Source organism: Falco naumanni, chromosome 11 (genome assembly GCF_017639655.2).
Source record: "Falco naumanni isolate bFalNau1 chromosome 11, bFalNau1.pat, whole genome shotgun sequence".
NCBI classification, from domain to species: domain Eukaryota; kingdom Metazoa; phylum Chordata; class Aves; order Falconiformes; family Falconidae; genus Falco; species Falco naumanni.
Window position 1 is genome coordinate 15,689,871 of NC_054064.1, and position 23,700 is coordinate 15,713,570.

General features: G+C 39.3%; 2 protein-coding genes across 6 annotated transcripts in view; both read right to left on the reverse strand.

The window, feature by feature from the left end:
• Positions 1 to 4,727: 4,727 nt before the first annotated feature.
• LOC121095644 (holocytochrome c-type synthase) lies at positions 4,728 to 11,725 on the reverse strand. Of its 2 annotated transcripts, none has more exons than XM_040610788.1 (7): positions 11,670 to 11,725; positions 11,069 to 11,216; positions 10,181 to 10,329; positions 9,419 to 9,567; positions 8,177 to 8,296; positions 7,301 to 7,387; positions 4,728 to 7,043 (listed from the first exon to the last, which is right to left on the reverse strand). In XM_040610788.1, exons 2-7 carry the CDS (start codon positions 11,181 to 11,183, stop codon positions 6,845 to 6,847), a joined length of 819 nt encoding a protein of 272 aa, XP_040466722.1. In that variant the 5' UTR covers positions 11,184 to 11,216; positions 11,670 to 11,725; the 3' UTR covers positions 4,728 to 6,844. The 2 variants fall into 2 exon arrangements, with proteins under 2 accessions (XP_040466722.1, XP_040466723.1); XM_040610789.1 differs by having other exon boundaries at positions 11,069 to 11,218; positions 11,677 to 11,718.
• Positions 11,726 to 15,538: 3,813 nt separating this feature from the next.
• The window catches only part of LOC121095645 (TLC domain-containing protein 4-B-like), a 45,767-nt gene continuing 37,605 nt past the window's right edge, over positions 15,539 to 23,700 (reverse strand). For all 4 annotated transcript variants that reach the window (XM_040610793.1, XM_040610790.1, XM_040610791.1 and 1 more), the window contains exon 7: positions 15,539 to 22,336. In XM_040610793.1, coding sequence (XP_040466727.1) covers positions 22,021 to 22,336 — 316 coding nt within the window. In that variant the 3' untranslated portion in view covers positions 15,539 to 22,020. The remainder of the gene's footprint in view (positions 22,337 to 23,700) is intronic.

The window sequence follows — 23,700 nt, forward strand, 5'->3', positions numbered from 1 at the left end:
ACAACTGTAAGCAGTCCTAAAAGCATGTACTCGAGAAGGCATTAAAGGACCACTAGGAAGAGTCTAAAAATCACCGCAGTTGCCCATTTTGGGGTCATAAGACAAATGCTACCAAGGAACCCATAACCACAGGGAAGTGTGATGGCTAACCTATGCAGCACAAATCACATCCATCTTTTGGCACTGCTGTAGGACAGCTGCAGTCCCTATATTTTCTGCTACAACACTGTTGACAGCTCTAATGCAGCCAGAATGGTATTCTTACCAGTTAGAACTGTTCTTAACAGAGTTAAATAGCACTGGTTTTTCAGATACTTCAGAAAGAAGCTATTCTTTCTGTAGTAAATACTGTAAGTGTTATTGCAATGGTAGAAGTTTTCCCAAAAGTGGCTTGTACAAAAACAGCAGAAAGAAAGCAACATGAAAACCTGTAAAAATCACTTCAAATAAGCTAGAAGTCAAAAGCTGAAAGAAAACAGAAAGAGAACCAACCCCTGTAACCCTGTAATTGTGAAAATTTGCGATAAAACATGGAGATTTTTTCCTAGAATTCTCAAGTACAGCCAGCAGAAAAGTTGTCTTTCTTGTCTTTTCTTTTTTTTTTTTTTTTTTTCCCCCCCCAAAGCATGTGTTTTTTTAAAGCTGGGATAAATTCATTTAACAAAAAATTCATGTTGCAAATTAAAGCTGCCAAAATTTTTGTGGTTTGTTCTAAGGTTAAATTCAGCATTTTCATGAGGTTTTTTCTCTTCGGTTTTTGAAAATGAGCTAATGAATTCTCATAGATATATAAAAAAAGCCTTCTCTAATTTGAGAAAAAAACAAATCATGGGAAAAATCTTTTCTATTACTTTTCCTTGTAAGTATTTCAGAAGCAAGTTTTTCAAGGATTTGTGGTCTAGCAGTGCTTTTTAAAGGCACTTGCATTTATCCTCCATGCATCAAACTGCTCTAAGTCAATTCCCTAAGACACTTAATCTTTTGGCAGATGGAAACTCATTTTGAAAGTCTACTAATGATCAATTAAAGCATTAGCTATCTCTATAGACAGGAGGTTTATGGGGTCACAGTCTTCAGGAGCTGGAGGCAAGAGCAGCAGCATGTTAGAAAAATAGCTAAAACCTTCTGTAGTTACCACAAAATTGGCAAAACATTAAGAAAAAACAAAATCATGACTTAGTCTGTAATGGACTTGTTTTGCCATAGTATGTTGAAAACAAATGTGATGGTTTCTATTTTATAAGAGACGCCATGGTCCAAACAATGTCAGCAAAGGAAACTGTTTTTTTAACTTTTTTTAATGAAGGCTAATAACAATCCCAATACTTCCAATACATTTACATTATCCTTTGAAAATTCGATTCATTCAGACTCCAGTCATAAAAATATGTACCCATGCTGCAAATATGCAGACATGTCTTGTGAGTAGCTGCCATCAGAATCAGTGGTTCACTGGTAAATAATGCATCATTTCACACATGCTCAAGGCCACACATTTACGTTTGGAGTCAAGACTAGTACCCTGCCCACAAGGTTCCATACGATTTGATGTACAATTAGTAAGACCAAATAAATGCAACTGTCACATTCGTAAAATAATTTTAAGATTCTTTCTCCAGGAGTTTGGCAAACCATTTCTTTCCTGAAGGAGATGCACAGAAAAGTGATTAACCACTTAAGGCAAACTAAAAAGGATGCTTTCTACAAAATGACATCTCTACTATGACCATAGTTTTTTATTATTACTAACATTGCCAAGAGAATCAATATTTACTTGATTCACTGCATATAGATCTTTGCCTGCAATTTACCTTGTGCAAAGATAGAACAATAAATAGAACACCTTTTCAGTGACAGTAAAAATGCATGAAGTTGCCCACTAAAAATTTGTAGAAAACTAGCAAATATGGTGTATTTTGAAAAAGGACATATGTAATGATTCTTGTGGGTAGTGAAGGGTGTGACACTGAAGACATAAGCTCAGCTAGCATTATGAGTGTATATTCTATCCTCAAAATAAGTTCAGCTTCCACATCAAATACATCTGCTTGTGGAACCTTACCACATGGATTTTCCTCCAGGTGTAAGCAAAGGGAGACCAAAGATTAAAGTGTCATTTAATTTAGTAAATGTTGGGGACAGATAGTAGTGGTATTTTTGGAAGGGACATTTCTATAAAACCCACAACATTAGTAAGAGTCCGAAAATCAGGCGGTTCTCCTTCATTTACCAGTTCCCTTCATTTTTAGCTGCTGAGATACAGCAACCTTAGTATCTGTGCCTTCATCTTTGGAACTTTGGCACATGAACTATTATCCCCCAACTTTGGCACAAGAGTGGAATGAGCAAAATGGGAGTGCATAAGATGACAGACTATGATCATCTTCAGAGCACCAAGAGATCCTTTGCCACTCTCACACCTTTTGGACACAGAACAATATTCACCATCATATTTTAGACTTTAAATAATTATTTACAGAGCACATCGAAGTCCTGATAGTAAATACATTATGTAAACATTAGGCAGCATTGTTGTCCCATTTCACACTAAACTAGCATACCTCTTTCACTCATAAATCCAAAAATGCTAACCCAGAACACTTTGCTTTTTCAGTAAAAAGCCAGCACTAATCACCAATGGACACAAATACCTTTTACCAGCAACACAGTCTCTTCCTTCTATAGCAAATTAGGGCAGAAATTCTAAGGCTTAGTTGAAAAATTCTTCAAAAGATTGAAGCTAGGACCATTAGCATATGAAAAGGAGGAGCAAAGTTGTTTCTAGGGGAGAAGGAAATAAATAAATAAAGGGTAACAGAAAAGTTACCATTCCCCTTTCCAAACCGCCTACTAGTACAATGCAAAGGCAAAATTTTATAGGATGACCCAACATAGCCAGGAAATCCAGGCATCCTGAAAGGACAAGCCTGTGAATTACTCTGTCCCGGTAACAAGTACCATGCAGCTGCTCGCTCACTCCCCGCCTCAGGGCAGGATGGGGAGGAGATTTGGGAAAAAGGTAAAACTCACTGGTTGAGATAATAATTCCATAAGTAAAAATATAGTAACAACATTTGTCATAAGAATGAGAGGGAGGGAGGAATAAAATCTGAAAGGGAAAAAAGGCAAGTGATGCACAACACAAATGCTCACCACTTTCTGACCGATGCCCAGCCAGACCCCAGCAGCGATCGGCAGCCCCCAGCCAGCTTCGCCCAGTTCATATACTCAGCATGACGTCCCATGGTATGGAATATCCCTTTGGCTAGTTCGGGTCAGCTGTCCTGGCTGCGTCCCTTCCCGATTTCTTGTGCATCTGCTCACTGGCAGAGCATGGGAAACGTGCAGAGTCCTTGATTTAGAGTAAGCACTACTTAGCCAAAACCAGGACACTCTCATTACAGGGTCCTCACGTTGGCCAGATGCTAACGGGACTTACCGTGGAAGAGCAGAGAGCTGCACCAACGTTCCTGAGTAGGGAGGGTGTTGTAGGCACAGCAACCACGGGTTTGGTGCCCCTCTAGACTGCCAGGCACCCTAACTGCAGGGCAGTCACTGGCTGCCTGAAGCAATAGACAGCAAGAGCCCAAATCCAGGTATCCAAATGCAGAAGGGGCTCCCGCTCCAGGGAAGAAAAAGATCAGTCCCACTCTTAACTATATATGACCCAACACCTGGTTACAGTTGGAGTGTTAAGCTGGAGTTCTTTTCTATCAATCTGTCACAGAGACTGCAGTTTCTGAGCACTGCAATATCCTTGAAGGAGGCATCTTCAGCTGCAGAACAGGAGCTCTCTCCTAACTTGTTTTAACTGCAAGAGTCAAACGCAATAGGTCAAGCAGGGCTTTGACACCGTAAAGCAGAACACAGGTGAATTTTAGCGATCTAAATACACAACTGATTTAAAAAGTGGCCCTGCTGTAGTTACAGTGTCCAGATTTTTCCCTTTTGCATGTACCCAAGGTTAGCCTGGTTTGAGATGCTGGCTTCTGAACTTCTGCTTCAGCCTGACTGGGATTGGGAACCTGGCGCTGCTGCAGAATTCCATGAAAGGGCCTGTCTTTCCTATATCCTATCCTTTCATCAGGATACTTCTTCACTTTTTCGAGCTTCATGAACTCTCCATACCTTTCTGTACTTACAAAGAAAGGATATAAATGTATTTATTTATGCATATACACTCACACATACACACACACACACACTACCTTTAATCGAGCCTAAACAATAGTTTTACAGTTAGAACATCTTCCTGAAGGGTGAAAGGTATCAATTTAAATCACTGTTTTTCAAGTTTATGTTAGACTTCTAATTTCTCTGACACACATAATCTGAGAAATTGTGAACTGCTAGCATCATGCATAAAGTAACCCAAACCTAAAAGAGAAAACTGCATGTTTACTTAAGTTTTACTGCTTGTAGAAATGAATTAATTTCATTCATACTTCAAGGATTAAAGAAAAAAAAATTCCTTGCATTCCCTTCCTAAGAAGTTAGCTGGACTAAGAATTAATTTGTTGCTATATGCTCTTACTCTTGAGAGCTGTTGGTTTGCTTGGCAAACATCTGAATTTAGTCCTTGGGTTTTGGTTCTGTATTCACCTAAATAAATGAGTAACATCTATTCAAAGATATGATTAGTTGTAACAGACTATAATCTCATGACACATGCAAAAGCTCATCTTAATAATCTGTACAGCTAAAAATATGATCACCAAATACCACAATTAAGAAAAGTACATTTATTTGATTCTTCTTGTAGTTTGATGACAAAGTAGTATATTTCATTAACAGTAGCACAGAAAAGAACAGGTTTGAATCTATGTGAGATGGAACATAACGGAAGACGGTAAACGCATCAAGTAGCACGTGACACCTTTCACCAGATTTAGCAGCAATTACAATTTCCATAATGCACTCAACATCATGCTTCCAAAATCAATAAAGCAAACTCGTTCTTTTGAAGCTTCTGAAGTGCTCCTTACACTGGCGTACCTTTTCCATCTCTAGTTGTGAAAAATGCAGAATCTACATGTATCAAGTTACCGAATGTATGTAACAAACAAACAAAATATCCCACCCCAAAAAACAGTAAGCCTCAGTCTTCACGCTAGAACAGAGAGGAGCAGCTCTTTATCAGATACGCTTCATACAAGCTCACATTCTTCTCACGTATCTCATATATACATGGCCTACTCAGATGGAGGGGGTTTTTGCCCCAAACTATTTTTCATTTATATATATATATGTAAATACATATATGAATCACTAAAAAGGTGAAAAAGGAATGAGGAAAGTGGATAGGGGTAAGAGTGTAGTTTTCTCTTAGGATTCTGGACTTCTGGGTACTGAAACATTGAGGGGCTTTCCCCTCAGGAAAAAAGAAAAAGCTTCCAATGTCAGTTAAAAATCACAACTTTCAAGAAGTGAATGTACAGCTGGTTCCCCATTGAGGTTGTGAAGTTTCCTGAAGGAAGTTTCTCCCCCCATCTGAGAAACTACAACGTGATATTCTTACTCCTTCCATTCTCAAGTGTTTTGCAGGAAAAACTCCTTCTCAAAAGTAATACATATGCTGAAAGGGAGGAATAATTTAAATTTAGGGGTATGTGGCACCTGAGATTTACCAAGCCATGCAAATTTAAAGCTATTACAGTGGAAGACTTAAAAAAAGAAAAAATAAGTTTTCCCTTATTAAGCACAAACATTACTCAAATCTTTAATCCGCACACCATTAATGTGCATCACTCTTAGAAAGCACTCAAATCAACCTTATTTCTTGGCAATTTTGATACTCTTTTAGCCAAGTTATATAAACATCTGTAATAAGTCTCACTATAATTACTATGCAGAAACATGTATGACCGTGTAGTCATACACCGTTGTGCAATTCCGTATTATATAAAAAAACCTCACTATGGTACAGTTGATGAAGTGAAGATGCAAAATACAGATGCACTGCATGACAGTTTCTTTAAATAAGGCTTAGTTCTGTCCTGAATGCATTACAGGACACACAATAAAGACATGAAAATACTAAAAGAATAGTTCTCTTACATCAGAAAACAAACCTTTTAAATTACTTGAATAAATAGCCATTAAATATCAATTTAATCTCCTTTCAGAAACGTTTTAAAAGTCACTCACACTCATTTTGTTTCTAATAGATGCTCTTCTGTTCAAAGATAAATTGCAGATTAAGGCCCGAGTATATTTTCCTTTCCAACCTAACACACCTTTAAAAATATTCATACTATACTATACTTCCTTTAACAGAATAAACTTGACTGAAGTTTTCTGAGGAAGTATGTATTTGAACAGGTAAAGTGCCCACTTGAAAACAATTACATGGCTTTACATAGTTATTAAAACATGCAATTTGAAACAGTCCAGATCTTCTACTCTTTATTCATCATCTAAGTATCCAAATACTCTTTTATTTGTATATGAAATTGTTTATGAAATTTCCAGTTTTCACTCTTTAAGTAATACTCAAAGCTCCAGTCAGAATCAGAAACCTAATGTATTTGATGCAGCACTGGAGTCATGAAATGTAAAGGAAAGTTTATGCAGAATCTGCAACTAAGTAAGAAAATATTTCCCAGCTCTTAAGAAAATTAAGATACATGTTTTTGCTGCTTTAATTTTATTATTTCAAAACACCATAATGCATCAGTGTACTTAACAATGGATTTCCCCATTCTCCCTTCCCATCCCCAAAGAATAGTGGTGATGATGAAAATAATGACAGTTGCAGTGAACTTCTGTTTCAAGTCCCGGTATTCACTTATCCTTTGTCTAGGAGGAAAGTGGTTTACTTCTCGACTACACACCACAGGAGTAGTTAGGAAGTCCACCGCCACCAAGCTACCTTCATTCTGTCCCATACAGCTGAGAGAGAGTCAAATGCAGGGCGAACATCCAGGACAGTGAACTGGTAGTTCTTATCTACTGCTCCACCATCATAGTAATCAATAACATATCGCACTTCTTTCCCACATCGGTCAACAATCCAGTCATGTCTGTCGAAGGGAAGTTCGTATCTGGAAAGGCAGGTAACAGACCACACACATATTTTAATGGTTATTAGGAACCTGGGAGAGGGAGTGGAAGTCCTATTTAAGATTTATTTATCCAGGTACTGACATAAGATCCCCACTACTACTTCTGTCTTCTGGTAATTTTAACTTGGTAATTTTAACAGTTCTGAGACATCTTAAAATTAACTCTACGCCATGTTTTCAGACACATGCCCCTACCCTCCCACCTCACTGGAAGGCCTTCTCTCCTGCCAACATACCCCATCCATGAACGTATTCTGGCTCTTGGTGAATACTCCTTTGCTTTGCCTCCAAACCGCATCAGTGATGGTCCACAGGGACATTCCCTGTGCATGCAGTTAAAAAAGGAAACAGGTTTTAGCTTTTAAGTGGTAATTCAGTTTAGTAACAGAAAAAACAAATATTAGAAAGAGCAACAGTAAGAAAATAATTACAAGTGATCTAAACCAGCTTCCAGAATTATTATTTTTTTTTTTAAGGTTTGAAAAGTCCCCCAGTTTCTGACAGCACTTACTGCTGGTACGGTAAAAGTAGCTTTGTTACGCTCCACATCACTTTGTAACTTCTCAACAGAGCAGTTCTCAGCAAATCTAATCCATAGACTTAACAGTTTAGAGAACAGAAAACTGCAATCCGAACTACTGTGTAACAAAGGTCATGGAATTTCAGAGAAAAATTTCTATGTGCAAAATACTTAACTAGTCTGTCTCTTCTAGGAGCACAGACTATACTGACCTAAAAAGTGAGTTTGTTTTACACCTGTCACTTTTAATCTAAGTTTACATCTCATATATTTTTCATAACATGAAGAATACAATTAAATACTCCCAAATAGATACGGTAAGAAGCTAATTTCTCCAAATTCACATTATACACACACCCCCCACCAAAACGTTCATGAGTTTTACCAATTTAACAATTATTCAGTTCTAGTTAAGCTCTTCTGGATAATCTTCTTCCATATTAATGAAAATGCAGGCTCTTACAAGACAAAAATTTTTGAGGTGTATCAGCACCAGAATATTTCTGAAGAGTGAAGAGACATTCTACTTTCAAAGAATTACAAAAGCAAGAGCTAAATCAATGGATTTGCTTTTCATTTCATGTGTACATACCCAGCATGAAGAGCTTCCCACTTCAAAATCTCCTTCCAAGCTTGCTCGTTATTTTGATTGTGAATCTTAATAATGTTGGTCATGTCTTCACTTGTTATGTCATCATCTTTCCACCTCCACCTAAAAAAATAAGAATTTGAAAACAGTTTACAAGCATTACAGCATAACTACTCCACCTTCCTCAGTTTATCTGATGGGCTTTTGAATCAAGAGATTTAAGGTTTTATGCAGAGACACAAAGCAAGTATAGAAACTTCTGGCTCATCTGCTTAAGCATCTTGAGAACCACTTCATTTTCTGTGTAAAAGTGTAGTTATCAAAGTTATCATCATAGAGATCCACAAATTCTAGACAGCTAAATTAAGAGCTTAACTTGATCAGAAAGTTATCAGTGCGCAAACATCAGCACATCCATGGTACTCGTAAAAATGCTTAGGAAAAATCCCACTTGCATTCCTAAATGCACAGAACTCCTGTATTCAATACATTCTGCATACACTTAAAAGTGCCTTTCATCTCTCTGACCCTGTGCTATGACATGCTTCCTTTTCAACAGACGTGCCGCTGAACACATTTAGGTGTTTACAGGATCACAACTTGTGTGTTCAATATAGACTGCTTATGACATAATGTCTTAAGAAAAATACTGATGTGTAAACAAAGAAATTAATATTTTAATAGTAACCACCTTTACAGTTGATCTGTTTGAGAATGACAAACAAACCATTACAAAAGGATGAAGAACCAGCAGCACAGAAGGTTTTTTAGGCCACAGGAAACATTTAACATTCACTTAGATCTTGCCTACACTGATTTTTGGTGAAGATTAAAAACATCTACTTGTCAAACAATTTTCACATTTTTAGCAATTCTGTAAAGTCAAGTTAGTTGTTCTCACAATCACAGAGCTTTCACTGTCAGTTTATAGGAACAGCACGAAGCCAACTGAGTTTGAAAGCTGGCAATCATGCAGTTTGTTTATAGCTATGCACTGACTTTTAATAAAATTTTCTGAGCTAGTGGCAGTTGTCTGACATTCCCTACCATCTTGCTGATCACTAGAGGAGACATGGGCCTTTGAGACCAGCTCACCCTTTAAAACAAAGCTGTTGATATAAAAATTGTAATTTTAAAACCAGCTAGTTATAAACTCTTAAATAATAACGATGAATAATAACTAATTGTATTACTTCATGGATTTCAGATTCATAGACTCCATCCGATAATTCACAGTGTATTTACCCTTTTCTCAACATAGCATTCCAGAACATTTGCTCTGAAGGGTAGACCCATTTCTTGTCAGAATGTGCTCTAGGAATGGAAGATTCTTCTCTAACAGTTGACAATGGAAATGGTTGATCTGGAGATGGCTGCTGATTAGGAGGTGGCATCTAGAAAACAAGGAGAATCAACAACAAACCAGAGCATGACTTTTTTTTTTTTTTACATTACAGTGTTTGAGAAAATTTAAAAGTGTAAAAAAAATTCAGTCAGCTGCTACAAAGAGCAAGAAGTTCAGCCTTTATTTAAGTCCACCAAAATTATCTTTCTCTTTTGCAGCAGAACTCTTTGCACAAGTCACCTAAAGACTAAAGGAACCCTTCTGCCTAAACTTTTTAAAAGAGGAGTGCTTCCTGTAAACCAAAGTAAATCTTGGAGAGGCCTCAATCAGAACTTACCCATACTGCTATTACACAGAACCTAAACCCCACTATTGTAGCATAAAAACCATGCGTGTAATTAACAAATAGAAATAGGCAGCAAAAGATATTTACAAACTGGAAAACCATCTTTTATCAAAAAGGTGCAGATCTGAAGGAAATGGTTAAATAAAGTGTAACTTGTTTTTATAAAAATATTTGCACATACAAGGAGAAAAAGCAGTATTCAAAATAGTTATTTGCCAGAGTTCCCACCTGAGACATTTACCACTACGTACATTTTGAGGATAGCGTTTCAGAAGAAACAAGACTTTAGAAAACATCTGAAATAAGCAAAAGTTACCATATTGCTAGGATCTATGTCATCTTTCATTTCAGATGCACCAGACTTCACCGGACACGCCACAAATTCATACGCTCTTTCTTGATGTGCAGGAACATCGTCTGTGTTCTCAGTTCTATGATCAGGAGTCTTCATGTGCATTGGACAACCTGAAATACAGGAAAAAATAGCATCTATTTTGCCACAAAATGAAAACTCTTAAGATATGACAGGAAATGGAAAACAGTTCATTCAATACTCATGTAAATACAAACTGAATTTTGCTGCTTCTTCCAAGCTTTACAAATTTTAACTGTTACGTTGCCTGCATTTCAGGACCCAGCACCCTGGTAAGAACTAAGTTTCCTGCATAGTCATTGAATGCTCATTCCCCACCCCATGCTGGCCCCTATACCAAACTGTTTGCACTTAACATTTCCACAGCAATGTTAATCCAACACATGTTGATTGCGTCAGTGGAAATGCTGATGTCCTCTCTCTCCAGACATTCATTTTAGCCCACTCTTCTGTTGTCCTTTTCTAGATGCATGTTCTCTAGCGACAACCACCTGCTCCCAGCTACCACCTTCACAGGGGCTCCTGCAGCTCCCTGACCCTTTGTGGATGGACGACTGGATGGGAACAGACCTGCAGGGCCCCTGTGAAACATGACAATCGGGAGTGACCCACAGGTCCTACTGCAAGCACCAAGTGCCTCTGCTGACAAAGCAGCTTGCACGCTGTTCTGGAGAACAACTGACTCCTTTCCGTGGACAATTACTTGAGAGATATTTTTGCTAAAAGAAAACCTCAAGTTTTTATTTGTAGGTCACTTTCTTCTTTTCCCCCATATATTTTTTTGTTTTCCACATAAAGAGTTTATTTCACTTAAGTTTCAAGAATAATTACCGCTCATTTTTTCCTGGTGCATTGGACACTCCGACGGTGGAGATGCCACCTGACGGTGCTGGGGCGCACTCAGCGGTTGGCCCGCAGCAGCCGGAGCGGAGGCCGACAAACCCATGGCTTCTGCACGGCCGCCCGTTCTACGCCGGTTCTAATTATAAAACCAAAAATAAATTTAAAAAACAAACAAACAAAATCCAATAATACAAAACTACGCTGGTTATTTATTAAGGTGAACGCGAGTACGGGTTAGGTTGCTACATCACAACTTACAAAGACTTTTTTTTTTTTTATTTAATTTTCTAATAAACATCCAGCCTAAATGAGAGGCCGCGGCGGCCGCCAGGGCAGACAGCGAACGGGCCGGCGTGGGCCAGGGGGCGCCGGGCCCGGGACACCGACACCGGCACCTGCCCGCCGCCCGCCCCCCGCCAGGCCCGCCGCACCGGCACCGCCGCACCGCTACACACGCCGTGACCGACCCGGCGGCCGCGGGCAAGGTCAGGCCCGCCCCCCGAGCCCAGCCGGCCGGCCCGGTGGCCTGCACCCTCCCGCCGCGCCCGCCTCCCGCCGCCGCCCCCGCCCCGCGGCCGCCGCCCCTCACCTCAGCTCAGCTCAGCCCGGCCCGGCCCGCGCCTCCGCCGCCGGCCCCCAGCGCGGCCCCGCGCGCAGCACGCCGCCACGCGACCCCTCGCGAGACCGCCGCGCCGCCCGCCCGCTCCGCGCATGCGCCCGCCGCCGGCAGGGGCGGGGCAGGGCTGCGGCGGCACGAGCCCGCCGGGCGCGCGGGGGCTGGGGGCGGGGCGGCGGTGAGCGGGCCCGGCGGCGGAGGCGGCTGGCAGCGCGCTCCCGGGGCACGGCCCAGGCACCTCAGGAGCCCGCGCGGCGGGAAGAGGCCGCGGGGCCGCGCTGGTGCCGGGGCCGCGCGCACGCAGGTGGCTCCGAGCCGGCGGGGCGCGGTGGCGGCCCCCGTGCGGCTGGGTCACCGCTTGGCCTCACGTTGCGTCGTTGGCGAACCATCGTCCCTCGCAACTGCAAAATGGTTTTTTGAAGCATATTAGAAGCAGCGCACGCGCCAGCAGCGCACGGGGAAGGTGCACCCCTTCGAGTCTTTGAGCCTGCAGAGATACTGTGGGTCCTTAAGGTGAGCTTTAACCATCAGCTTGTCAAGCCAAGTACCACAGCGCTGCAGGACGCACCGAGAACGTTGCCTCGCCGCAGTGCCAGGAGATGCAGTCTAGCTGTACGTGTGCAGCGCTGCGCTAACGCTGCAGCATAGTGGTGCACAACGTGGGGCTCGTTTTGCACCAGAGCAACCCCTGCTCCTGCCCCGTCCCTTTCTGAGCAACAGATGTAAGAGGGAGCACTAATCCTGCACGACTACTTCAATGCTCATCCCACAACCTGGAGTCTCAATAGGCTGTCGAGCACAAAAAGCAGGTGGGGAGACACAAAACAAACATTCTTTATAAATGTGTAACAATCAGAACTGATCAAAAAACATTTTTTTTTGAAACATCCTATTTCACTGGGGCAATTAGAAATAAAGTAGGGAGGCATTTAAGCTTCAAGTGGCCCAGTTATTACATTAACTGGGGATGAAAAAAAACCAAATTCAAGTCTGGGAAGAGGAGCCTCCTATGCTCTCTGTTTGTATTTTGGTGTAAAGAAAGAAATGAGTGATTATCGCCCATTTCTCTTGAAAAAGATCAGGAAGATGAATAAAGACAAATTCTAAATCACACTAAGGCAGTTCTAACAAGTGCTACTTCAAATTATATAGCTACCTGAATTAATAAACTTCTTTTATACATTCCTCTCAAGAATACTTCAAAAAACATGTTCACATACCGTCTTTCAAAATTGGGTATTTCTTATTAACAAGGACGTGGCCATTTGGTGCAAACATGGAATAAAAAAAAAATAATGCAATATAAAATACCCATCCTTTCACTCATTTCTGCCCTTTTTATAGTCTTCATTATGCAAAAGGAAATTGTTTGCATGCAGGAATTATTAGCACAGCATACAGAGAACTTGAGTGAGGAAAGTGGCACCACATGAGTAACTGAGTATCATACACCTTAGAGAACAACACTATTGCCTCCATCGTTGCCCAAGTGTTAGGCATATTTGGCTTTGCTGAAAACTCTTTAAGACTCTTCGCAGTAACAGCTGTGTAAAAGCAGCACTAAACAAGATAAACCATTTCAGTTTTCACTTGCTGCACTTGACAACACAGTTTAATAAAAAGAGCCTCCTGCAGACCAACTGACACCCCTGCTTCCAAATATTTCAAGACAGTGGCAGAACGACTCTTAAGGTAAAAACGCATTTTTCTCTCTCTGATGTTCTCAAACACGGAATTGGTTCTACACCCTCCTCTCAAAGGACATGATGTTGTTGATGTCAATATGCTGCCCCCCTGCTTCCCACCATCACACTCCACCAGAAGCAACAACTGCACTACTTATTGTCATTGTATAGACAATAGTTTTCACCCTTTATAAGACAAGTAGCAAATACTTTCTCCTCAAGGTAAAGCATTACAAAGAACGTGAAGATCACAATTTCAATGAAGCACACAATCTACCTTTAAGTGTACTGCACCGTGAAGTCCAGAAAAGCAAAGCAAAATAAGAAGATACAACAGTAGTCCACCATCTAAAAAGTGACAGATACGCACTGTGAAGACTAAATAAAAAGTAAGTTTTAAAACCCTAATGCAGAATTATCACACCAATAAAAGTACAGAAAACATTTTTCAGCAAGAAGAGAGTAATAAAATTAAATTTGGGAGAAAACGAAGAGCAACTTTGCACCAGAACGTGACAAAGTGGCTATACAAAATACTTTCTATATCCTACATCTTGGGGCGAGGCATGTTTCCCACACTTTAAGCAAGATTTGTTGGATTTGTCAGGTTAAGAATGGCTCACTGAAAGGCAGCCCTTGTTCCCAGCCATGCTTAGCCCTTCCTTTCCACCATTCAGTGCTGCAAGCTGCCCCGTGCCAATCGAAAGTCTCCCACCAAGCCCCCATTGTCCTTCCTCAAGCGGCTGGAAATCTGACCTATATAGCATCTGACCCCAAATAACATTGCCAGACATTCTGTCACTTCCAAAGAGACCGACTAGTTAATAAGTAGTTTTCTACACTAACAGTGTAAAATTAGTATCCTAAGAATATAATTTACAAGTGGAACTACATACCCCTTAAAAGACGAGATGATAAAAGTAAAACCCACTGGAATGCTTTGCATTTTCTTCTAGTAATTTAACCATTGCGTGATACAAAAGAAAACTCAAAGAACCACAAGCAGTTCCTGTGCTTGGAAACCAGTGGTTAAGAAACTGCAGCAACTTCCTCTAAGGATGCTCGCTCCCTACGCATATATTCACTGCACATACAGAATCTAGGAATTGCCATATTAAGGAACTTAATTGCCCACCTTAGCATTCAGAAAGGGACGGTGTAGTGCATCACATCTGGAATACGCTGGCAGCATGTGCTGGGCCTGGCCGAGCCCCCAGCAGCCCTGCAGCGCTGTGCTCACACCGGTGCCCGGTGGCGGTGACAGCCCACTGGGGTTCGGGTGCTGCTGAGCGGGGCTCCCGCAGCACCACGGCTTCTCCACCCACCCACCCCAGGCTGGGGGGGACAGGTCTTGGCAGGGGACGCAGCCAGGGCAGCTGACCCAAAGTGACCAAAGGGATACTCTGTACCGTATGACATCTGCTCAGATATAAAAGCGAAGAGCAAGGAGGAGGAAGGCAGGGCATTCGTTATTTACGGCATTTGTCTTCCAGAGCAACTGCTACGCGTACTGAAGCCCTGCTTCCCGGGAAGTGGCCAAACATCACCTGATGATGGGAAGCAGAGAGTAACATCTTTTGTTTTCCTTTGCTTCCATGTGTGCAACATTTGTTGTTGCTTCACTAAACTGCCTTTATCTTAACTTACAAGGTTTTTTTGTCTTATGTTTTCTCACCGCACCATTCTGCTGAGGAGGGGAGTGACAGAGCGGCTTGGTGGGCACCTGCCATCCAGCCAAGGTCAACCAGCCACGTAAAAGTAGCTCTTTATCCCTAGAGCCTTCAGACAACTGTCCAGCTTATGTCCTGAAACATGTGACATTACAACACAGTGCAACATAATCATACCATCCAATGCAAGCTTTTTCTCTATACACAACAAAACTCAGTGTAAGTTACATTCCTGGCCCCAGTGATGTCCTACATAGAATTTCAGGCTTTAGAAGTCCAGCCACCTGAACAACAGTGTGGCTCAGAACCCATACTCCCTCCTTTTTCTTTTTTTTTAAAAAAAGATATGGCACAGAACTTCAAGATACCGTATAAGCCAGCTGTTTCTGAACTGAACCCAAAGAAAACTGTTCCTTCATGATGCATTCATTATGGGTACATAAGCTAATACCATATTAAGAAAGAAAAAATTCACAAAGTAAGAAACTGTGTTCCTTTTCTTTATTATGAAGTACTGATACCTTGCATACAACATGCAATTTATTGCTTATTGACATTATTGCATATATCAAAGGGGAAAAAAAATCAGCCAGTATCATTTTATGCAAGCTCCTAAACTGTTCAAACAAAATACAGAAATGCTTCACAATACCACTGAAATGCAAACAAATAACTCAGAATTTTTTTATAATAAAAAGTAAGTTTAAACTTATAACATTTAATCATTTGCTTTACCATAACCGATTACTTTTATCACTGATCTGCAGAATTGTTATATTGCATTTTTAAGTTTTTGTGCCGTGATAAGGATTGCTACTACAATCAGGCCACATTATAATTTGAACTTAATAATGTGATCCTGACATTTTGTGACAGCATTAGTATTTACTGCAAACCAGATTGTCAACATGTACCAGAAATCAGTCCAGCAGAATTTACAGTTTTCAGCCTTGCTCTGCACATAAGTTAGATACATTTATAAAGTTTCTTCTTAGACAGAAGATTATATAAACATTTTTGAATTACAGGCTCCATTACTTATGCCTAACTTGTAACTCATTTGTTCCCAACAGATTTTGTGATTTGGTTTTATATCAAGTTAGCTGTGCTTACGTGTTAAATTATTCTACATATATATAGGTACCTGTCAATATTAAAGAAAACACTGTTTGGTATATGCATGCTAGAACCAAATCCAGGATATTTGGATGTGTGCAAATGAAGTGTGCAAATTACATAGCCGAGCTTATGATTAGCCCTTTTCCTCCTTTTCCCCCATCGTGGGTTATTTTGTGAAACTTGAACAGGGTTACAATAAACAAAATATCCAAAATATCCTGCATTCAAAATGTTATGTATTACAGCTTAGTATTAATATTTAAATGTTGCTTTCAAATGTAGCAGATTTTTAAATACCAAAATCTAAAAAACTTACATGCAACATCTTCCACTTGGGTGCAGATTCTTATATACTTAAATATTTATAGGCTCATAAAAGCATGTCCTGTCCACAAGACAAGCACAATGTTTGACATCCCACGCATAGATTAAAAATAAAGATACACTACAGTATATTATATTTGCTTTTGTATTTTCAATTTCAGTAAGTGGGAAGTTATAAATAGCACACTGAATCATTATATGGTTGATACCAAGTCATGCTGAACTCTTCATAATTCACTCTTTTAAAGACGTTTCCTTTACCTTACAACTAGATTTAAAAAATTTATGTACGTGGTTATAATCAGATGCCCTCTCAAGTGCAGGACATCACACAATGAAACTGATCTCGGAAGAAATTTTGCCAAAATATTTCTTATACCAAACAATACAATTTATTCTTCATAGCTACCTTCTATTCTTTACTGAGCTATAAAGTGCTTGGTTATTATAAATAGAGCAAGAATGTCAAAGGAGGTAGCTAGTAGAGATTTATAACACGTAAGAAACCTTATCAAGTGTTAGTCACCTAAAAGTATGATCTGATGCTTAATTCCAGATCTCTAAACATCCCAAGATCCCACATATCTTTCACCTTCTCTACCATAAAAAGAACTTAAAGTTGTGTTCGGGAAATCCTCAGACCTTGGCCTGTCCAACAAAGAGATTTTACCTGGGTTTGGATGAATGTTAAAGTTCATGAATACTGATCATAATTTCCATTTGACTGCTGTCAGGATCTCAGCAATGAAGTACTGTTCTTTTTCCAGCTGTCAGATATATTCCACAGATAGAGAAACCCCACCAGGAACAAATCCTTCCCTGTAGCCAGATAATGAGGTTGTACAGTAGGCTATTAAAAATATGCAAGAAGGTTGTCCATACATTTCAAAGTCATAGAATGTTTTGGGTTGGAAGGGACCTTAAAGATTGTCTAGTTCCAGCCCCCCTGCCACAGGCAGGGACACCTTCCACTAGACCAGGTTGCTCAAAGCCCATCCAGCCTGGCCTGGAACACTTCCAGGCAGTTTTTAGTCTGAAAATTCTAGTCCCTTTCTATTTGCTTTATTGACAGCCAACACTGCACCAGATCCTAAGCTGGAGTAATTATCAAGCAGCCCTTTATTTTCCTCTGAATGGTTCAGCAGAAGCATCACAAAACAATTTTACAAATTTCTCTATTTATGGAAAGCTTGTATGTCCATGTACCTAAAACACACAAGTCCAAGAGAAAAAGTCCTCTTCATACAGCAAACAACAACTGATAACCCATTTTATACAGTTTGAAAATTTTAAATAGGTTAGTTTTCCACTGTGAACAGATATAGAAATACCTAAACCTTTCTGCTATGTATCAGTCTGCTGTTGTCTCAACCAGAGCAGTAGGAAGACATCTGGATCTTTGTTCTTGTGTTCTCAAAGTCTCCTCCACCTCTCCTCCACCTGATTGAATGCATTTGCTCATTTGTGTAAGCTTTTACTCATAGGTTAACGTTAGTTCTGCAGTATGAGTAATCTTCTGTAATTTTCTAAGTAAAGATGGAAGTAATTCTCTTCCAGACACTGATTAATTTAAGAAATTTTAATACAAAATTTGGCATTGTTAAGAACTGGTATATAAAATCAGCTCTGCTCATTTTCCTGTGCATAGGATATTTTTCATTATTCAATAGATTCTATGTTTTAAGCAATTAAGTTATTAAATTGAGCTCACTCAAGATAGCATGTATTTATAGAGGTAGAGTAGGCTTCAGAGATGTCATTCTTACCACTGAAGAATGCACACAGATAACCCATAAAGCATCTCTGTAGTGTAAGGCGCTCTCGACTTCACTGAAATCCACCGATACACTCACTGAGAAAATGAGTATTTGAAATACATTTCTTCTCTGCAAGTACCGTATACACAAATCAATTATAAAAGCAAAACCTGACATGCCATTCCCCTGTAGTAGTTCTGAAAGTGGTATTTACTCATCTTTTGATGAAGTTAAGCCATAAAAAAAGGAAACTTGCATTCCTACATACAGCCTTATCAATACAAACAGACTCTCCCATGATCATCATCGTGCTAATTTTATGTCACCTGGTACTGAAGCATGTAGAAGAAAAGAAAACTAAGATATCTGAGCAATTTTAACAGGATTAACTCCTTCCAATTGATATGTCCATGCCAAAGACACCCGGTGACACACCAAGAGTCTGCTTTTACACTAGACAATGCATCTGTTAAAAATAGAAGCTTTAAGCCACTAATAAGAGAATATTACATTCTACAGGTAGCATTTATTACAATGCTACTTATCATGCATTTACTTTTTTGCATAAAAAAGCAAAGACACAAGCTTGCAACATTAAATTTCATCAATGTTTCACCACAGTTTTAAAATAATAAAGTGCAATTGAAGAACAGGTGCTGCAGTTATCTAATTTGCTGTATTATAAGCCTTTAATGCCAGGTAAGAAGTGCCCTACACTAATGTATTCAGTACATTACAACTTTGCAGCCTGTTTACTACACTTCTTGCTGAATACACAAGTGTTAATGATTTTATTTTTTTTTTCATCAGGAAATTGTCTTCTGACACATAGTAAATACGTAACATAACTGCAATATATTAAAAAAAAATTAGAAAATTTAAACCTAATGCATTGCAAAACATTGTTTTTATTACACCAATTTTGTATAGCACTCCAAAATCTTACACATTTTAAAATAATCGTCACACTGCCCTTTCATTCTGGATTGTTGCCTTGTTCCCTGAAATGTATAGTGCAGGGTTTTGGGTAGTTTTTTTGTTGTTGTTGTTTTTAATGTAGTTTTAACATAATTTTATTATATCTTGACCTACTTCCCCCCCCCCCCCATCACATACAAGTCTATGTGGAAGTGAAAGAAATGGACCATTTTAATTAATGTTCTCCATTGAAAATAAAAGATTTTAAATCCTGAAGTTAAAGATTAATGCTAAGAAGGGATGAATTTCAAAAAAATTTGTGAGTTATCCCTTTAAGAGTTGCTCCCAATCAACTTTTTTCCTCCTACTTCCTGAACAACAAAAGCAGACTTCTACTTTCAAACATATTCTCCAAAGTGTTTGAATTTACTCGATTTAAAATTAATTTTGGAAATGAACGAGCTATTACAAAATGGTTCCCTGATCTAGTGACTTAAAAAGCAGAGGAAAAAGCATTTAATGCACACCTTTAAGTCATAGAGGTGACAGAACACAGAACCTTCATACGTAGCATAGCTTTTGCATTAGATACACTGAAATCACTATTTTAAAAGATACCACATTCTGCAAATTAGTGTAAAAGGGAGACTCTTTCTTTCAGCAAAGCAGGTCACAGGATCAGCTCTCGGGCTATGGATTTACTGGTACCCAATAAGGTACCGCCGCTCGCTCACATCACACCGCTGAGCAGATTGCCAGCTTTCCCAAGGCATAAACAGATCTTTTGTCTGTAGGCTTGTGAGGTATTAGTAAGCACAGAACCCAAAACCCACAAGTATTAACAATCCTTGATCTCCCTTAACAAGGCAGGATTGGGAAACGGTTTTGGAAAAAAGCCTGCCCAGCTAAACAGTAGAACTAGGCTTATAAAAGTGCATATCATGCTAGCCCAAACAATGCTCCCTGGCATCATTTTAATTGGGGAACTACACTCATCACAGCTGCCCTGGTTATAAGGCATTTCTGCCTGAGCAGTCCTCTTGGGGTCTTACAGACACCAGAGTCCAGGAAAACAGGAACGCTCTATCCCTCACCTGAGAGCACGGTACTGGGATGCTCGCACCTCCAACCACAGAGGGGAGAGCTCATGTCACCCCGTGTCCCGGTTTCAGCAGCTACATGGGGCTTAGTCACCGGCCAGGGTTAAACCACGACATCCAGCTTTGTTAGAGGAAACAGGGCAAAAGCAAAACTAATCAGCCTACACAGGGTAAATATTTTACCTTTCCGTTAAAAAATAAATTGCTTAAAGAGCCTGCTACAATCATTGGGATGTGCACTAAAGTACTGAGCCAAAATGGACACTTTCAGCACACCTTACCAGAAGGTATAACAGATAAGAAGTAACATTAAAAAAACACCAAACAAACCACACAAACCCCCCAAACCACCAAAACAACAAAACCCACACCAAGAAAAAGAACAGAAATTAATCAGTCCCAATTCAGATGTGGTTTAAAGTAAGCAAAACAAAACCAAACTACACGCAAATACCGCCTTCAAAATCATTCAGAAATAAAAACCAGGATTTCCTCAAATTGTATTATAAATTAGATTCAAGACTACTCCTAGGTGGTAAGATCACTTCCTGATAACCTCCAAAGCTTGAAGTTTGCAGAAGAAGGAACAGAGTACCTACTGACAAATAACATGGTTTAAAAAACATAAAACATGTCGTCTACAAAGTGACCTGTCATTATTCTATGGAATTACCGTACAGCTTTACAGAAGTTTGGCACAGTTAATTAGAGAATGTTTTCAGCCAACAACTCAGATTTCTGATGCGATTAACAAGGAAAGTGTGACAAAAAAAAAATGAACACTTCACATCAAATGGGTCACTTCTGTCACAAAAGAAAAAAAAAAGTATTACCAAACATTACATATCACATATACAGAAGAATTATCTCCTTAAAATTCAACTTCATATCCAAATAGCCAATGGTTAAAAATACTCCGAGGAGAGTTGCAGCACTTCTCAAAGGTAGTAGCAGCAAAAGAAAAAGCACTCTAGTAAGAATTATGCGGTTTCCACACATCATTTACCATATTAACTTATGCAAAAATTTCCATGGGCAACATAGATGTACTATTGCATGTAACCTAACACAGCAAAAGTGAATCCTTCCCATCAAAATCAGAGAATCTTCACAATTTTTAAAATATTCTGTAGTCTTATAATACAGCATTTTAGATAAAATTATTTCATAAATCTCCCCAATTGGTTTGCATTCACGTAAGGCAGAACAAAAAGCAGTAAAAGACTTCACAGAATCAAAGCTACAATTTTAGCTTTTCTTGCAAAAAATTAAAAAGTTGTCAAGAATGAAATCTTGATTGTTATTCCTAGAAGAAAACATAGAAACGTGCCAGGAAAATTGCACTGTATCTGGAGTTTGGGGATTTTTTTTGTTTTCTAAAAAAAAGAGAGATGTCAGTATTCACGGGATTTACAAAAGACATTAATCTGAGAAACCTGAGTGAAACACTTTGAACACACTGGTGGACAAGCAAGTAACCAGTCTGCTCTTTTCTAATTTCAGTAGCTTGTAACTGCTTAGAACAGACACGTGGAACTCATTTGTGTGAGCTTTTGCTTTTGCTCCTCACTGGACAGGATCCGTAAAGCATGGCCCTGTGTGTGCAGGCAGTGTGGCTAGGGAAAGAGTAAGGTCAGTACAGAGGTAATACCTTGTTTCCTTAAAAGGAGCATTCCATGGCAGAAATGTGCACTGTTTCAGTGAACCCAAATTATTTTCATAGCAGAAACTTCATTTTATGCATATGATTTCTAGTCATATTTTCCATTTCTATGAGTTTTGGCTTCCTCCTGTCCAATAAGACAAATGACTTTGTAGCATCCTTTTGCAATTTTGACCATCCACATCACGTTCATAACATCCAAGACAACACTTGAGATAATCCAGGCGCTCTGGGCTGCAAATCCTAATCTCTGGAAAGCCTCTGTTCCAAATGAAGAAAGTACATGGCTGTAATATATAGGCATGACGGCAATCCTCACCACGAAGAACACAACTGTCATCAGCACACCATTGACGATGTTGGCCTTTGAAGATTTGGGATATCCCAGTACTTCAAAAAACCACCTGCAAAAGAATTGTTCACAGATACCAGGCAGACTTGAAGCCATGTCATTAAAAAAGGATTTTATTTCATGGTTTTTCTAATTAATGATTTACTTTATTAATTGCTTCTACCCTTGTCATTTCTAAATAACTGCACTGTGTCTTGGCTTAGTTACAAATTCCTCTGCTTGGCTGCATTTTATTTTCCCCGCTTAAGCAGTGTGTGATATCCAGTACATTGCAGAACAATGCGTAGAAAATCTTGCTTTGAATTGTAAACCAATTGACAGCCAGTGTGCATTTCAGTGACTATTGTATAACACACTATAACTCAAAATCTCTTTTAAAATTACAAATACAGATTTATTACTTGTTACTATATTTTGCACCGATAGGCAACTAAAATTCTATTTGTTTCCCTGAAAGCAATTCTAGCATTGCGTTTGGATATAGTAATCTAGATACAGCTTTAATTTCCAGTTTCTCAGATTCAGGATTTTCTCACTGCTTCTGTTCAGCCCAAAACCAGAACTTCAGAACCAGACATTGTAAACGGCACTGGATCATGTCACAGCTAGGTATGTTACTTAATGAAAAAGATAAATCTAACTCCCCAGCCTTTCCTACTACTGGGTCATAAGTGATCTTTAAAAAAAAAATAATAATCTTGCATATTAATTCCCTAATAGACAGGAATAGCATCTATTGCCTAGAATACAGATCCAGCTTGAATTCCTAGGAAAAGGGACAAACTCCTCCAATTCTTTAACATTTACACTTAAACCAGAATAAAAGCAAGGAAAATTTGTGCAACAGTGGCAGGTTAAAGACAGGACCAGAGAAAAACTACTAAAATTACTGTATTCATGATGGGGAGGGGAAGTGGAATAATCAGTTTCATTCCAAGAAGATATGGGGGTAAAACTATTTAACAAAATAACAGTTTTAAAACGGGTTTTAAAAGTATTTTTAATTTAATTACCTACAGATTACAACTTAGGTAATTATAGATATACTAAAAAGATTTGCCAGACATCCAGCTCTAACAGAAAAAGTCCAGGAATTCATTAAACATGCAACTAAGGCAATTAAAATCCTGGCTCTCAAGGTAGCAGTTCAGCCTGGAAGCAGGATACCTCACCACAGAAACACTTACTGGGATGATAAAGAGAGAGACCTGGTATATTTGGTCAGACTAACAGAGTCTACAAATTCATTGACATATATGATGCAGATTCCAAAAGTAGTATCAAAAAAGGTTGTAAGATATATTGTGATGTGCCAGTATAGGCAACTGGACACCTGCTTAGCAACTTCCCTCTCCCAGCAAATTAAAAAAATAACAGTCAGCACATCACAGTTATCATTACAATTTTACCCACCAC

Excerpts from the sequence above, each read along its gene's own strand:
- LOC121095644 (XM_040610788.1), bottom strand. The coding sequence starts at position 11,183 with ATGGGTTTGTCGGCCTCCGCTCCGGCTGCTGCGGGCCAACCGCTGAGT. Across the intron at positions 10,330-11,068 it reads GCACCAGGAAAAAATGAGCG|GTTGTCCAATGCACATGAAG; the intron begins GTAATTATTCTT and ends CCTGTATTTCAG. Across the intron at positions 7,044-7,300 it reads AGAATACGTTCATGGATGGG|ATACGAACTTCCCTTCGACA; the intron begins GTATGTTGGCAG and ends CTGCCTTTCCAG.